Raw genomic sequence first — 15,213 nt, forward strand, 5'->3', positions numbered from 1 at the left:
AGAAAGCCACGGAGGAAGCTTTTAACAGAAACACTTCCTGCTCCGGGTTTTTATAGCACAATCTTCATCCTTTTTACAGCTGCCCTCACGTCCTCCTCTAATAATCCTCTGAGATTCCAGATTCATTGACTTTCTGCTATTACTTCTCCTCTCTCATTTTCTTCAATCTTGAGCACATCATAGTATTCCTTACAACCTCTCAGCTCACTCTATTCACTTCCATCTCTATCCTTAACCACTCTAACCTGGCTCACATCCTTTTGCAGCTCGACCTCTACACCTCCATCACTTTCCGTACTTCCTCATTCCACCACCAAGTCTTCCTGCCCTCTTGCATACACCGAACACCTTCTTGGCAGTTTCTCTCACCACATCAGCTGTACTTTCTCAGTTGTCTAGTAACTCGTCACTAACACTCAGTCTTTTCCCTGAACTGTCGCCAAATTCTTCCGTCTTCAGCTTTCATCATTTAAGCCTTGTCTTTGCCTTCACTCTCCTTTTCTTCTTGATGATGATGACCTCATTACCTCTGTTCCTTTAACCCTTTCTCTACCACTTCATCCAGTTACTCCAGAATTCCTCTCTTTCAGCATTCAGCATTAGCCATTTGACTTCAAGCATCAACATTTAAAATCCCTGCTCTCACCTTTCTTTCTCTCTCACTGCCTCCTAACATGCCCCCTCTCCTCTTTCCTTTGTCTTTGGCTAACAGCAGCACAGTTTTCATTGACACCCTGTAGGCCAACAGCGCCAAAGGCATTTGTTGCCAGCCCGGGCCTGACAGGCTGATTTTTGACGACTCGTTTGATTTGGCAAAGATTTTTTGCCAGACGCTCTAGTGCACAGGTGTTGAACTCCAGGCCTCGAGGGCCGGTGTCCTGCAGGTTTTAGATGTGTCCTTGATACAACACAGCTGATTTAAAGGTAAATAACCACCTCAACATGTCTTGAAGTTCTCCAGAAGCCTGGTAATGAACTAATCATTTGATTCAGGTGTGTTGACCCAGGGTGAGATCTAAAACCTGCGGGACACCGGCCCTCGAGGCCTGGAGTTTGACACCCCTGCTCTAGTGGGTGCGGCACTATGGCGTTTGGCCAGGTTTCAAACTACATTCTCTTCTCAAAACGATTTCTCTTATTTAATCACAATAGTTGACATTTTGTTTGGACATTTTCTACTGACAGCCACATCATTCTACATATGAACAAAACACATACAATATCCCAAATCCCTGTCGCCGCAAAATCTCATCCATTTTTCTGAAAAACACGCACCACCCAGCACTCTGAGGCGGATGCTCTGATCCCCTCTGGATCATCGACCTCTGGGCCACTCTCACTTCCTCCTGGTAGAAACCACCTTCAACTCAGATTCATTCTTTAAACTTTTGTCGAAAAGAAGTTTAAAACTCAAAAATGACAACCAGAGAAGAGCAGAGTTCATAACAGATCAGTTTATTGAACTTCCACAAACAGCCGACTAAACAAAGAGAGCGCAAAAGCTTGTTTTTAAATGTGTCAAACTTTCTTTTATTACACCATTAAAACTCATTCAAGATTCTGGATCCATCCTTCTACCGTTTAAAAACACGTTTTAAACTGTGCACAAAACAAATGCAAAGTGTTGGTTACAAAGCATAAATGCTCTTGCAAAAGTCTAATATGATTGTCAGTGAGTTCATGTTCATATACGATTCAGTAACCATATAGACTGCAGATACATTCAGATAATAAGCAGGCAGAACACCATTATCATATAGATATACACCATATAGCAGGTCATGTAACAGTGGATAGGGCAGATTAGCACTAAATAAGAAGTAGTTCAGTATGTGTTATATATTTGTTCAAAGTGATCTATTCAATACAACTGATTAATGTGTGTGAGTCCTATCAGCACTGTCACTGGTTACAGGTTACTATTTGTTATGGATGTCTTGGTGGTTAGCTTTTATTAATCATTTATACATCAGTTTGTTATGGTAAACATCTAAACCTCTTTTTCCTCATCGATCTCCATGGAGTGTTGCATTGTGGGTAGATTGCAGGTGGCTCACTGTTGGCTTGTTACGACGCTTCCTGTGACAGAGAAACAAACTGGAGACATTTTCTCATATAAGAGCAACTTCTCAAATTATCATGACCTAAAAAGTTTGAATGTTTTGCGTCAGGGAATTCAAAAAAAGCATCATTAAGCAAAAAAAAAAGATTAAATATTTTGCATCAGCATGATTTGAATGAACATATATTTGTACAAGAATACACACCACACGAACACGATACTAGGCATATTTAACTGTCTCTGGATGCAGCTTGCTAACCTATTATGCTAGCTAGTTGATACCTTTGCACTCCACCTTTTAGTTCAAACATGAAAACTTCTGGTTCCAAACAGTAGACAGGATAACACTAAACTCTTAAAATCAAGTTTTATTCTTTTAGTGCTACAGCGCGGGCAGCACAGTGCCACGGTGGTTAGCACTGTTGCCTCACAGCACCCTGATGTCCAGGGTGTACCCCGCCTTTCGCCCTATGGCAGCTGGGATAGGCTCCAGCGCGACCCTGAAAAGGATAAGCGGAAGCGAATGGATGGAGTGCTACAGCGCCCCCTGGTGTGTGGATGCTCTAGTTCGTGTTTTTTTTGTTTTTGTTTTTTAACAAGAATCAAGTTACTGATTAATCAAGAAGAAATGAATTCAAAGTGCTATACTCTATATAGTGCCACATGTAAAATATACTAAACATACTTCACTGACTCACCCTCTTCCTCACAGCTCACATGTGATTGGAGAAGGAAGTCGGCGCCCCCTGCTGGTTGGAGCCCTGACTGTACTGCACGTCCTGGAGGAGGCAAGAAAACAAAACAAAAACCAGGACATATTCAGCCTGTAACTAATCATTATTTTCATTAGTTCGGTTTATTTACTTAACTGATGGCTGTAACAATGAAATGTTTGGATTTCGGGCAAGTCATCAGGAGCCAAAATAAAACATGCAGAGCGACCCCTTGTGGCAACAATGCAGTCAAAGGTAGCTAGCTAATCAATCTTTGATTAACTAGCATCACATCATCTAGTCACAGACCTTCAGGTGTGCGTTTACCTGCTGCAGCATTTTGTTTCCTGAGCATTGTCTTCTCACCTGGGGATATCCCTCCTGGCTGCAGTCAGGTGAGTGGCCTGCCTGTTTGTTGGTGTATGTTTCTTGTTCGTTGGCCCCCTGCTTGACGTGGGCATCAGGTGCAGCAGGTTTCTCCTGAGGAGGCGGAGCCAACACGGAGTCAGTGATGATGCCCGTCTCCCTATAGATGAACCAGAGGTTTCCCGCCCACAGGACCAGGTTAATGAAACCAAATGCCTGAGATGGGAGACAGTGAAGGTCAACCCTGGAGTCTCCGTTTAGATGTAGATTCAAAACTTTATCAACACAGAATAGAAGAATAGAATAGAAAAACCTTTTATTGTCATTGTACAAGCACAATGAAATTATGGGACATTATGAAACATCTTAACGAAGAACGTTCCAAAGTTCTCAAATTCAAATTTATTCAGATTTTTGTTCCTAGAGTTGCAGCTTCTCTAATAGCCACTTGAAGCCCACTCCAGAAACTAGTCAATCCCAACAGACTTCCATGTTAAAACACCTTTGCAGTAGAAAATATCGTGTTTACATAGCCAGTTTAACCTTTTATAAATGTTACTGGGGAGGAGTTAAAAAGAAGTATCATTGTTTTAAATTATATTATGGCTTCAAAGTATGAATGATCGGGACTGAGGCCACACTGAGTGACAGGTAGGACCACCAGTTCTTCAGTGTGTGGTCGCATTAAAAGACAAATTGTGTGTCACACTCGGATGTTTTTGGATGCACAGATATTTGAGCCTCAAAGCTCCTTTCTTTAGTACAAACATTAGCTGAAATAAGTAAATGTAACATATTTTCAGAGATTAGTCTAATGATGCCACAGTCAACATTACCAGCTACTCTGATCTAGCAAGGGTTTTGCCATGTCAGCATATTTTCTTGCTATGCACCCTGGACATGGAGTAATTTACAGGTCTGTCTACCTGACACTAAGCCATCTCACTTTTTCTGTCTCTTTATAATAGTGAAGTAAAATCGTACATAAATGTCAGCAATAAGCTTGTCCTTCATTTGTGATTGTCGGTGGCGTCAGGAGAATGTAAGGAGGGTGTGTCAGAAGATCTCTGCTGATCAGTTTACATCGGTTTTGGCAGCGTGTGCAAGGAAAGCTTGATCCTCATTTATTAACCATTTTGATATTTTCAGTTCAATAATTGCAGTTTAGTTAATGAATCACATTTGAAAATTGTGGCTTCTTTGTTTTGGATGTTTCTCAGTAATATTCTGTGCTTTATTGGTCAGTACTGACTCTCCAGTGTTGGGACCAGTAAGTTCTAAGTTCCCCCGTCCTGATGATGATCAGAGCTGTGCCCAGGCCCAGTGAAAGTCTTACCACAGAGGTGTTCAATCCTGACATAACCGGGTCGTGGACTTCACGGCATCTGTTCTCATCCTCTTCACAGGCGTTGATCATAGTGATGACTTCATCCGGGTTGGTCGCAGTCTTCACGTTGGACAGACCTTTGGCCCAGGCTGCCGAACTCACCAGCCACATGAAGGCAAACACTCCGGTGACTCCCAGGTCCTGAAACGGCACAAAGACGGAGTGAGGCAGGGTTTTCAGAGGTCAGCTGGGAAGTCGGGTGGCTGTACTTACGATCAGTGGGCCCTTGTTGTTCTCCTTGTACTTTTCAAAGAAGAAGACGTAAATGCTGAGAGCCGCCATAGAGTACAGGAAGGCGAAGACGCCGATGGTGACAAAGAATTCGGCCGAGGAGGAGTAGTCGCCAGTCAGGAAAACCCGTTCTTTATACTCAGACTTACAGGTGGGGGCATCAAAATACTCCTGGTGGAGTCTGACAGAGGAGTTTAAAGTTTCCCTGTTAGTGAAGGTGATCTTTCACCAAAGTGATAAACAATAACTAACACGCAGATAATAACTTCAGAGCTTTGATGTTCAGAATGAGCCCAAAACACCTCAAAGCTTTGAAGAACCACTAAAGAGACAAAAAACACCCAGGAGGGCTGACCGATATCATTTAAATGAACCAGGATAGTGCTGCATCCTCTAAATACTATTTGAAAGAATTTTAAATAGGTCAAAGTCAGTTTCAGAGTTCACAGAGTTTTTTGTTCTGACCTGAAGGGATACTCAAACTCCACCTCTATACTCAGGTCGCTCTGCACCCAGCTCTTGCACTCCACCGCAATCTTGAACATCCCGGAATAACTGCCACAGGTGGAGAAGGCGAAGATGGCGAAGAACTGGAAGAAAGAGCAACAACACATCACAAGCTGTGGAAACAGCTCACAGTCAGAGCGGGCTCAGGTGAGCCTGAACTGCAGTAGGCCTCTGCATTTCATTTTTACTTTTGTACTAAAAAGGCTTTATTTTAAACATGTTAAAATCATATAACAAACATAACAATCATGATAACATGTTCAAAAAGGAGCAGAAAGACACATAATCTTAATCCCACTACAAAACGTTCTGTGTTTTTATTGGAATACTTACTTTCCGATAATAATTAAAAATTAAAAATAATTAAAAAGACTAAAACTAACAGTGACACTAAACGTATAAATAAAATGCATCAAAACTATAATAACTGATGCACGGATTGTAGGCGTGCTCACTGAAGGAACAATCCCATTAAATCTTCTTTATTTTAGCCTGTTGTTTTTTCCATTTTGTCTATTGTGTGTCTTCAGTTCATAACAACAAGTTGCGTCAGAGTGTCACCCAGGGCTTTTGTACTTTTGACAAATTAATTCAGCTCCTACAGTGGAAAAGAAAACCTCTGGCAATGCGACAAATTAAAATCTGAATACTGAAGAATCTCTGACATTATTGTGACAATTGGCCTTTTAGCAGTTGGTGCAAAAATCCAAATTTTAGTTAGTCAAACTTTACTTTGGAATTGTCTTGTAGATTCAACAAAAGAAACTGGAACAAACGTGTTTTTTCGACAAGCTGCAAGCATCAAACTGCCTAAAGATGCAGTTTAAAATAAAGTTTTGTGCTACGCATAGATACAACACTGATTCATCCCTTGTGTTGAGTGCATTTGTATGCTTGAATGATTCATATTTATGTGTTAATTAGTTTAAAACAAAAAAAACCCCATTCCTCTGAAAATGGTCAGGTAAGGGGAAACAATGCAATGTTCAAAGAAAAATGGGAGAGGCCAGGAGAACTACAAGAAATGTGGGTGGCTCAAGACTTTTGCACAGCACAGCACTTCTTTAATATGATGCAGCTTATAAAGGCTGTACTGTAGGTTGGGTTTCTCTTTTTATCCTGTCTTCCTTCTCTCACACCAGCCAGTTGTGGCAGATGGCCCCGCCTCAGAGGTTTCTTCCTGTTAAAAGGGAGTTTTTCCTTCCCACTGTCACCAAAGTGCTTGCCTATAGGGGGTCATATGATTGCTGGGGTTTTCTCTGTATGTATTATTGTACAATATAAAGCGCCTTCAGGCGACTGTTGTTGTGATTTATATAAATAAAATTGAATTGAATCCTCCTCATTTGCAGTTTATAAAGAGTTTAGAAGAAAAAGAGTCCAATTAAAAAACACTGGTAGCAGGAAGATCTACAGAGTCTGCAAAAAGACATCAGCGCACCATTAAGTTACTAAGTTAAATTATTTAAAATACTGTCAAGTTTCCCCCCTTAAATTTATACAAAGTTATCTGAATCTGCAGTGAACCGGTGTCTTTTCCATAGAAGAAGAGTAAGAAAACGTTTAAAGCCACCACCCTCTCCCTACAGCGCCCCCTGCTGTGTGCTGGAATCTACAGTTTCTGTGTAACAAGTAAGCTCGCTCATTAAAACCTGCATCATAAAAGCGGCATTCAGAATTCTACAACAAACTAAGAATATATTGATATAGACCATAAAAGTGTATTTCATGTGTGTGTCCAAAGTCCTGTGTTATGCAGATGTGCATAAACTCTTCATATGATGATACTCGTGCTTTCCCGTATGGTGAATTATTAAATTCTGCCTATGATGTTTCCGAGCTTTAAACATCAACGTGAACTCAGTTACACATCCGTGCTGTGGTTGCAGTTTTTGTGGTGCAGCTGTTGGTCTGATGGACTCACCCATTGTAGGACCTTAACGAAGCCCAGAGGAACCTTCAGCACCCCAAACCGACCTCGGGTCACCAGCTGCAGACAGACAGATAAAAAAAAGCAGCAGGTAAAATATTTTCATTTTAGCAGCATGGTGAAAAACAGAAAGACTAATGACCCACTGTTCACGTGCACGTTTATTCAGGGACGTCAGATCATCAGGGTCAATAACAAAAATGACAAAACAAAACACATTTTTATAAAAGCTTTCAGTTAGTTCATTCAAACTCTTCTCGTTTTCAAGACCCAGCATCTGTTTACATTCCAGATGTAGGGTCAAAATGATAAACTTGGTCCAGCTGGGCACCTGTAGACTCACCTTAAGATCAAATTAAAAAAATAAAAGGGATGGTAGTGGCCAGGTGATGAGCGGTGCCTGGTTTCCTCCAGACAGTTCAATCTTTATCTCATCAGACCAAAGAGTTTTGTTTCTCATGGTCTGAGAGTCCTTCAGGTGCATTTTGACAAACTCCAGGTGGGCTGTCATGCGCCTTTTATTGAGGAGTGGTTTCCAGCTGGCCACTCGACCATACAGGGCTGATTGGTGGAGTGCTGCAGAAATTGTTGTCCTTCTGGAAGGTTCTCCTCTCTCCTCAGAGCACTGCAGGAGCTCTGTTTGAGGGACCATCCCTCCCCGATAAATGTCCTTCTACCCTGATCACTAAAATTGGCCGGGCATTCATAAGAGACACCATAGGAGGGAGAGTCCTTCTTCTTATGGTTGATGTAGACTTCTATGCTCTTTGGGACCTTCAGTGCTGCAGAAAGAACCCTTAGCACAAATCATAGGGTTTGTGCACATACGCAAAGTATATAGTGTAAATATAGATTAAATATGGTGTAAATGAGGTGCAGGGCCACCAGACCTAAAATTTTGGGTTGAATATAACTGAGTATTAATTCCAGTCTTTATATTATTCAGTGTATATTTGTCATAAAAACAAACACAGCGACAATGAAGCAAAGGTGTAACTCAAAGAGGAGGTGGGGGCCGATGGGTTTGGATGGCGGGGGCCACCAGCTTCTACATATATCACAAACACAGACATCACAGTATGAGTACCTCATATACTCCACATGCTCTTCTCTCCTAACTTCTCTATAAAGCACAAAAACAAATTGTTGCATAGTTGACGTCAACAGTTCATGGTCATTCTGCACAAATGACCGGGAGCGAGGTCAGAAAGTACCGGTAATGTGCTCCCCAGCATCCATCGAAACTGTTCAGAAAAGCGTCTATTTTAACCAGCATAGTGTCACATGACGAAGAAACACCTGCAGCTAAAATTCAGTTCATAAGGAAATTCATTCAGTTCATCTGTACTGCATAAAAATGTTAGGCTTTGGTCCCCGAGAGAAAACCGTGACTTAAACACATAGTGGACTTCTTGTAAGGTGCCCACACACACGACCACCTTAGGAATATGAACATCCAGTGTGACGCAGAGGATGGCCTCCATTAATAGTCACTGTGACTGCGCTGCTTGGACTGGTTGGTTGGACGTAATGAGCAGTCATGTGAGTTCCTGTCGCCTTTCTATCAGCTTAAAGCGTCCTGGTCATTCTCCTCTGACCTCTGCCACCAACAAGGCTTTTTACCACAGTGAACCGCCTCTCACTGGATGTTTTCTCCCTTTTTTAAGATTGTTGTCTGTAAACCTTAGAAATATCCGTGTGTCAAAGTCCCAGCAGATCAGCAATTTCTGAAATACCAACGTGGCTCACACCAACAACCATGCAACGCTCAAAGTCACTGAAATCACCTCTCTTAGACTGGATTTCTTTAAACATCAGCTTAGTTTTATTGTCTGAAAAGGTTTAGTTTTAATTTTGTTTTTATTTGTTTCAATGTCAGTTTTTTTTTTTAAGATACGTGATTTGGTTGTGCTGCAGGAAGTCATTGAGTGTGTGCAGGAATGGGAGGGGGCTCTTGTTGTTGTTGTTAGGGAGCTGGGGAGTGAGTTGTACCGGAGGACAATCCTCGGGATTAACGGCCCGTTTTTCTGTACCTCCTCAATAAACCGTGGTGAGAACAAACCGTCTGGTGCTCGAGAGCTTGCGAACGTTACAATATATATATATATATATATATATATATATATATATATATATATATATATATATATATATATATATATATATATATATATATATATATATATATATAAGCACAGCATGAAAAGATGGGAGCTTAATTGCGCATCACCGCGGTCAATGATCCGGCTTATATTTGTTTACCTTGAAAGCTTCAGCAAAATCCTGAATGCATCATTAAATCACACCTTAAGCTTCTTTACTTGATAATTTATCATGATCAATTTGGATAAAAGCTTTTGATTGTTAGAAGAAAGAAATATAATCGTGTTTTGTCTGTTCGTTTACACGAAGTCTCGAATCAGTGCCTTTGAAAGAAAATCAGGTTAAAAAAAAACAAACAGAAAAAGGTCGTTATATCTTTAATCGTTTTATTTTCTTCCTGTCATGCCCAAGTGGGCACATTTCCGTCTTGAACGCAGCTCCTTTCTTCCGTCGTGTAGTTTTTTTTTTTTTTTTTTTTTTTTTACCAGTAATCCAGTTTTTTGTTTCCATAAATGAGCACACTGACCGTATTCACTGCTTTCTCCAGATCCCTGGTGTCGGGTAACGGGGTTTTCCATTGGTTTGGCTTCGGAGCGACTCCTTGGGTGTTGGTTTTCGGTGCAACCATGCTGTATCATTAGTCGGTGTAGTTCTCCAGTATGCAGGATGTAATGTGGGTGTGGCCGTCTTCGGGAATTGATGCTGGATACAGTGCCCCCCCCAACCCCCTAAACAGTTCTGTGTTTTTGCAAGCGTTGATCAGAGTTTTCCTTTTATTCTGATTTTTTCTGTGATGCAGTGATACTGCTCAGCAGGGGCGTTTCTAGGATCACACTTTAAAATCATAATGTGCCGTGCAGTTAACATTAATGGACGGTTCCGTTTTCAAACATATTCTGCCTTGTCTCACCAACCTCACATTACAGTGTTACTTTAAAAAGCAACTTAATCAGAGGGATTAACTATTGTAGTATCCAAAAAACATTTAGATCGAAAAATCAAAAATTCAATATAACAGTGCTTTAGGCTCGACCTGTTCATCAACAAATAATAAAATATTCAGTCAGTGAACTTTATTCACATGATGAACCTGAGTGGCATCCCACTATTAATCCATAGACTTTAAAATGATGTTGTCTCACCCTTTGCAGCTATAACAGTTTCAACTCTTCTGGGAAGGTTTTTCACAAGGTTTTGGAGTGTTTATGGGAATTTTTGACCATCATTCCAGAAAAACATTAGTGAGGTCAGACACTGATGCAGGACGAGCAGGCCTGGTTCACAGTCTCCGCTTCAACTATTCTGGTGGGTTCGGGTCAGGACTCTGCGCAGGCCAGTCATATTCTTCCACACCAAACTCTCTCACCCTTGTCTTTCTGGACCTTTCTCTGTTCACTGGTGCGAGGCATGTTGGAACAGGACCACCAGACTCGTCCATCGCTAGATAGAGAAGAGTGATTTGTCACTCCAGAGAACATGTCTCCACTGCACTAGAGTCCAGTGTGCTTTACTCACTGCATCTCACCCGCTGATGTAAGGCTTAGGTGCAGCTGCTCAGCCATAGAAACCCATTCCATACGGACGTTTCTTGAGCTAATCTGAGGGCAAATAGGAGTTTGGACGTCTGTAGTGACTGACTCTTGTTAGATTATAATATTATTTTATGCCATGTTATACCCCTAACTAAAGATTGTGAATTATTATGTAGTTTTAGTTTGCATTATTCTCCTGAATTAGAAGAAGCTGATAACTATTGCATTCGTTAAACTGATTTGCATTACATTAGACTGCTGATTTATTGTGGATGAATGATATTGTTTTATGATGTTATAAGAAATACTGTTTGCAGAAAGTCATCGCCTTATTTGTCTGATTAGAAGAGAACAGAGCATACTGGAGTTTTCTGCCCCAACTCAGCAGGAGCAGATAAACGGGGAGCCAAGGTCGTAGCTTAGGCGCTGTGTGAGAGAAAAGCATGTGAATGTTTAGGCTTTTATGATAAGGTGGGAGAACCAGAGGCTATAAGAGTTTGAGCAATGCTCCACCATTTTGAGATCTGAGGCTGTCTGCATACGGTGTCCATCTCCCACGCGTGTGTTCATTAAAATCATCGTTTGACTTAACCCGGCCGGACCAGTGTTGTTATTGTGGTTTTTCTCTTGTCTCCATCCCCAATATTTTGAACCTTAACACTCTGCACCTAGTTGGTGACCTCTGTGCGCCTCAGTACCTGCTGACCCCGTTCTGTGATTTTATGTGGCCTACCACTTCATGGGTGTTGTTCAAAAATCACTTTCACATAATACTGCTATCAGCCTGGAAGTGACTGGAACACATCAGAATCTGAGCAATGTTTCCTGCACCCCGATGAATTTATGCCACAAAGAATTAAGGTAGCACCAAAGACAAAAGGTTTCATTCCAAACAGGAGTTCTTTTAATAATCTTCGACGTCTATTTAATATAATCTATTCCCCCAAGGTACAACAGGACCTACTTATACTTAGCTTGGATGCCGAAAAGGCATTCGATCATGTGGAGTGGTCCTACCTCTTTGCAGTCCTAGAAAAATTTCAACTGGGACAAGATTTCATCTCTTGGATAAAACTACTTTATAATAATCCCACAGCCAGAATTCTTACAAATCAGACATTATCAACTCAGTTTCAACTCAGCAGAGGTACAAGACAAGGATGCGCTCTTAGTCCATTATTATTTGCCCTGGCTTTGGAACCCTTAGCACAGACAATTCGAACCCATATGGATATACACGGTTATGATACAACATACACTTCTAATTCTATATCGCTCTATGCTGACGACATATTATTATACATAACAAAACCATTAATATCCCTCCCAGCAATTCTCTCCGTGATTGATAAATTCAGTACTTTCGCAGGCTACAAGATTAACTGGGGAAAAAGCGAAATACTGCCCATTAAATTAGAGAATAAACAATGGCTTACATCTCTCCCATTTAAAATATCCTATGAAAAAATCACTTACTTGGGCATTACAATACCAAAAAAATACAGCTCCCTAATGAAAGAGAATTTTCTTCCCTTACTGGAGAAACTTAAAAATAACATTCAGTACTGGAGGACACTTCCTATTTCTTTAATAGGGAGAGTGAATTCAATAAGAATGGTATTCCTCCCGCAGTATTTGTATCTGGTTCAAAACATCCCAATTTTCTTGCCCAAATCTTTTTTTAAAAAGATGGACGCCATCATTATGCCATTTATATGGAATTACAAAACACATAGAATAAAAAAAGACCACCTATGCAAACATAGATCCCTTGGTGGACTTACACTACCTAACTTTATGTACTACTACTGGGCATCAAATTTAAGAATAATCTCCCTTCTATTGGATGACACAGCAATACTCCCTAACGGCTTACAGATGGAGCGGGAGGATTGCCTTCCTTACTGTGTTGGTGGAATACTACTCTCTCCTATTCTTTTGACAAACTCATATTACAATTCGAATCCAGTGATTTATAATACCGTACAAATTTGGAGACAAATAATTAAGCACTTCAAATTGAAAAAACTATCAATGTGTACATCTATTACAGCTAACCCCTCTTTCCTTCCATCATGTGTAGACGGAGCTTTCAATATATGGCAGGAATTGGGAATTTGTAAATTAAAAGATTTATATCTAAATGATACTTTTATGTCATTCCAACATTTAAAAGATAGATTTGGATTGCCTCACAGTCATTTTTTTAGATATCTTCAACTAAGAGACTATATCCGTACATACCTGCCACAATTTGAAAACATATCGTCCGATCCTGTGGATAGATGTCTTAGTGATGGAAGGGGGTTTGAACAGAGAATTTCATTATTTTATAATTCAATACAGGAGATGAGTATACCTTCAACTACTTCAATCAAAGAGGAGTGGGAAAAAGATTTTGGGACTCTCCTATCAGAAGATTTCTGGCAGGAGGCCTTACACAACATAAATACGCCTTTTATTAATTCCCGTCACTGTTTAATTCAGTACAAAATTATACACAGACTACACTATTCAAGGGAAAAACTTCACAAAATGTATCCAGAGTGTTCCCCCCTCTGTGAAAAATGCAAGATACACTATGGAAATCTGTTACACTGTTTTGTACTATGTCCAAGGCTTCAGGGTTTTTGGTATGATATTTTTACTTATATGTCTAATATTTTTAAAAGTAAGATTGAACCAAATCCGACAGTAATCATCTTTGGGATTTCCAACGAAACACAAAATTTACAACACTCTCAAAAAAGGTTTATGGCATATGCTTTGATTATTGCAAAGAAATTGATCCTGCAGCTTTGGAAAGGCAATGAGACTCCTGTATTAAAAATGTGGCTTACTGAACTTATAAACACTCTTCACCTTGAAAAAATAAGATATAGTATGAATGACAATGTAAAAGAGTTTGAATTAATCTGGCACCCTTTACTTATATACCTTGGGAAAATATAAAACTTTGTTTACTTGTTTCTCTTCCCTTTTGCCGACAGCCGGGGTATTGGGACCCCTTATGGGTGACTGCGGGTTTTTTTTTTTTTTTTTTTTTTTGTTTTTTTTTTGTTGGTGTTGTTTAATTATTTGCCTTGTTAGTTTAGAGAAAAAAAAAGGAGCATAAGCTATGTTATGTCAATTTGTAAAAACTACAATTATGATACTTGCTCTCAATAAAAATATTTGAAACGAAAAATCAAAAATTCAATATAACAGTGCTTTAGGCTCGACCTGTTCATCAACAAATAATAAAATATTCAGTCAGTGAACTTTATTCACATGATGAACCTGAGTGGCATCCCACTATTAATCCATAGACTTTAAAATGATGTTGTCTCACCCTTTGCAGCTATAACAGTTTCAACTCTTCTGGGAAGGTTTTTCACAAGGTTTTGGAGTGTTTATGGGAATTTTTGACCATCATTCCAGAAAAACATTAGTGAGGTCAGACACTGATGCAGGACGAGCAGGCCTGGTTCACAGTCTCCGCTTCAACTATTCTGGTGGGTTCGGGTCAGGACTCTGCGCAGGCCAGTCATATTCTTCCACACCAAACTCTCTCACCCTTGTCTTTCTGGACCTTTCTCTGTTCACTGGTGCGAGGCATGTTGGAACAGGACCACCAGACTCGTCCATCGCTAGATAGAGAAGAGTGATTTGTCACTCCAGAGAACATGTCTCCACTGCACTAGAGTCCAGTGTGCTTTACTCACTGCATCTCACCCGCTGATGTAAGGCTTAGGTGCAGCTGCTCAGCCATAGAAACCCATTCCATACGGACGTTTCTTGAGCTAATCTGAGGGCAAATAGGAGTTTGGACGTCTGTAGTGACTGACTCTTGTTAGATTATAATATTATTTTATGCCATGTTATACCCCTAACTAAAGATTGTGAATTATTATGTAGTTTTAGTTTGCATTATTCTCCTGAATTAGAAGAAGCTGATAACTATTGCATTCGTTAAACTGATTTGCATTACATTAGACTGCTGATTTATTGTGGATGAATGATATTGTTTTATGATGTTATAAGAAATACTGTTTGCAGAAAGTCATCGCCTTATTTGTCTGATTAGAAGAGAACAGAGCATACTGGAGTTTTCTGCCCCAACTCAGCAGGAGCAGATAAACGGGGAGCCAAGGTCGTAGCTTAGGCGCTGTGTGAGAGAAAAGCATGTGAATGTTTAGGCTTTTATGATAAGGTGGGAGAACCAGAGGCTATAAGAGTTTGAGCAATGCTCCACCATTTTGAGATCTGAGGCTGTCTGCATACGGTGTCCATCTCCCACGCGTGTGTTCATTAAAATCATCGTTTGACTTAACCCGGCCGGACCAGTGTTGTTATTGTGGTTTTTCTCTTGTCTCCATCCCCAATATTTTGAACCTTAACAC

At 40.3% G+C, this 15,213-nt stretch overlaps 1 protein-coding gene across 2 annotated transcripts; it reads right to left on the bottom strand.

Annotated features, from left to right (window-relative positions):
- Window positions 1–2,775: 2,775 nt before the first annotated feature.
- Window positions 2,776–9,927, bottom strand: LOC146611384 (synaptophysin-like). Of its 2 annotated transcripts, none has more exons than XM_085344148.1 (7): window positions 9,826–9,927; window positions 7,191–7,256; window positions 5,225–5,349; window positions 4,742–4,940; window positions 4,478–4,669; window positions 3,142–3,357; window positions 2,776–2,832 (listed from the first exon to the last, which is right to left on the bottom strand). In XM_085344148.1, the coding sequence occupies exons 1-7, from the start codon at window positions 9,925–9,927 to the stop codon at window positions 2,776–2,778; spliced, it is 957 nt and encodes a 318-aa protein (XP_085200274.1). The 2 variants fall into 2 exon arrangements, with proteins under 2 accessions (XP_085200274.1, XP_085200273.1); XM_085344147.1 differs by having other exon boundaries at window positions 2,776–2,841; window positions 3,103–3,357.
- Window positions 9,928–15,213: the final 5,286 nt, after the last annotated feature.

This window comes from Diplotaxodon limnothrissa, linkage group LG20 (assembly GCF_057381915.1).
Source record: "Diplotaxodon limnothrissa isolate DT_005_m linkage group LG20, D_limnothrissa_male_GT1.1, whole genome shotgun sequence".
In the NCBI taxonomy this organism is placed as follows: domain Eukaryota; kingdom Metazoa; phylum Chordata; class Actinopteri; order Cichliformes; family Cichlidae; genus Diplotaxodon; species Diplotaxodon limnothrissa.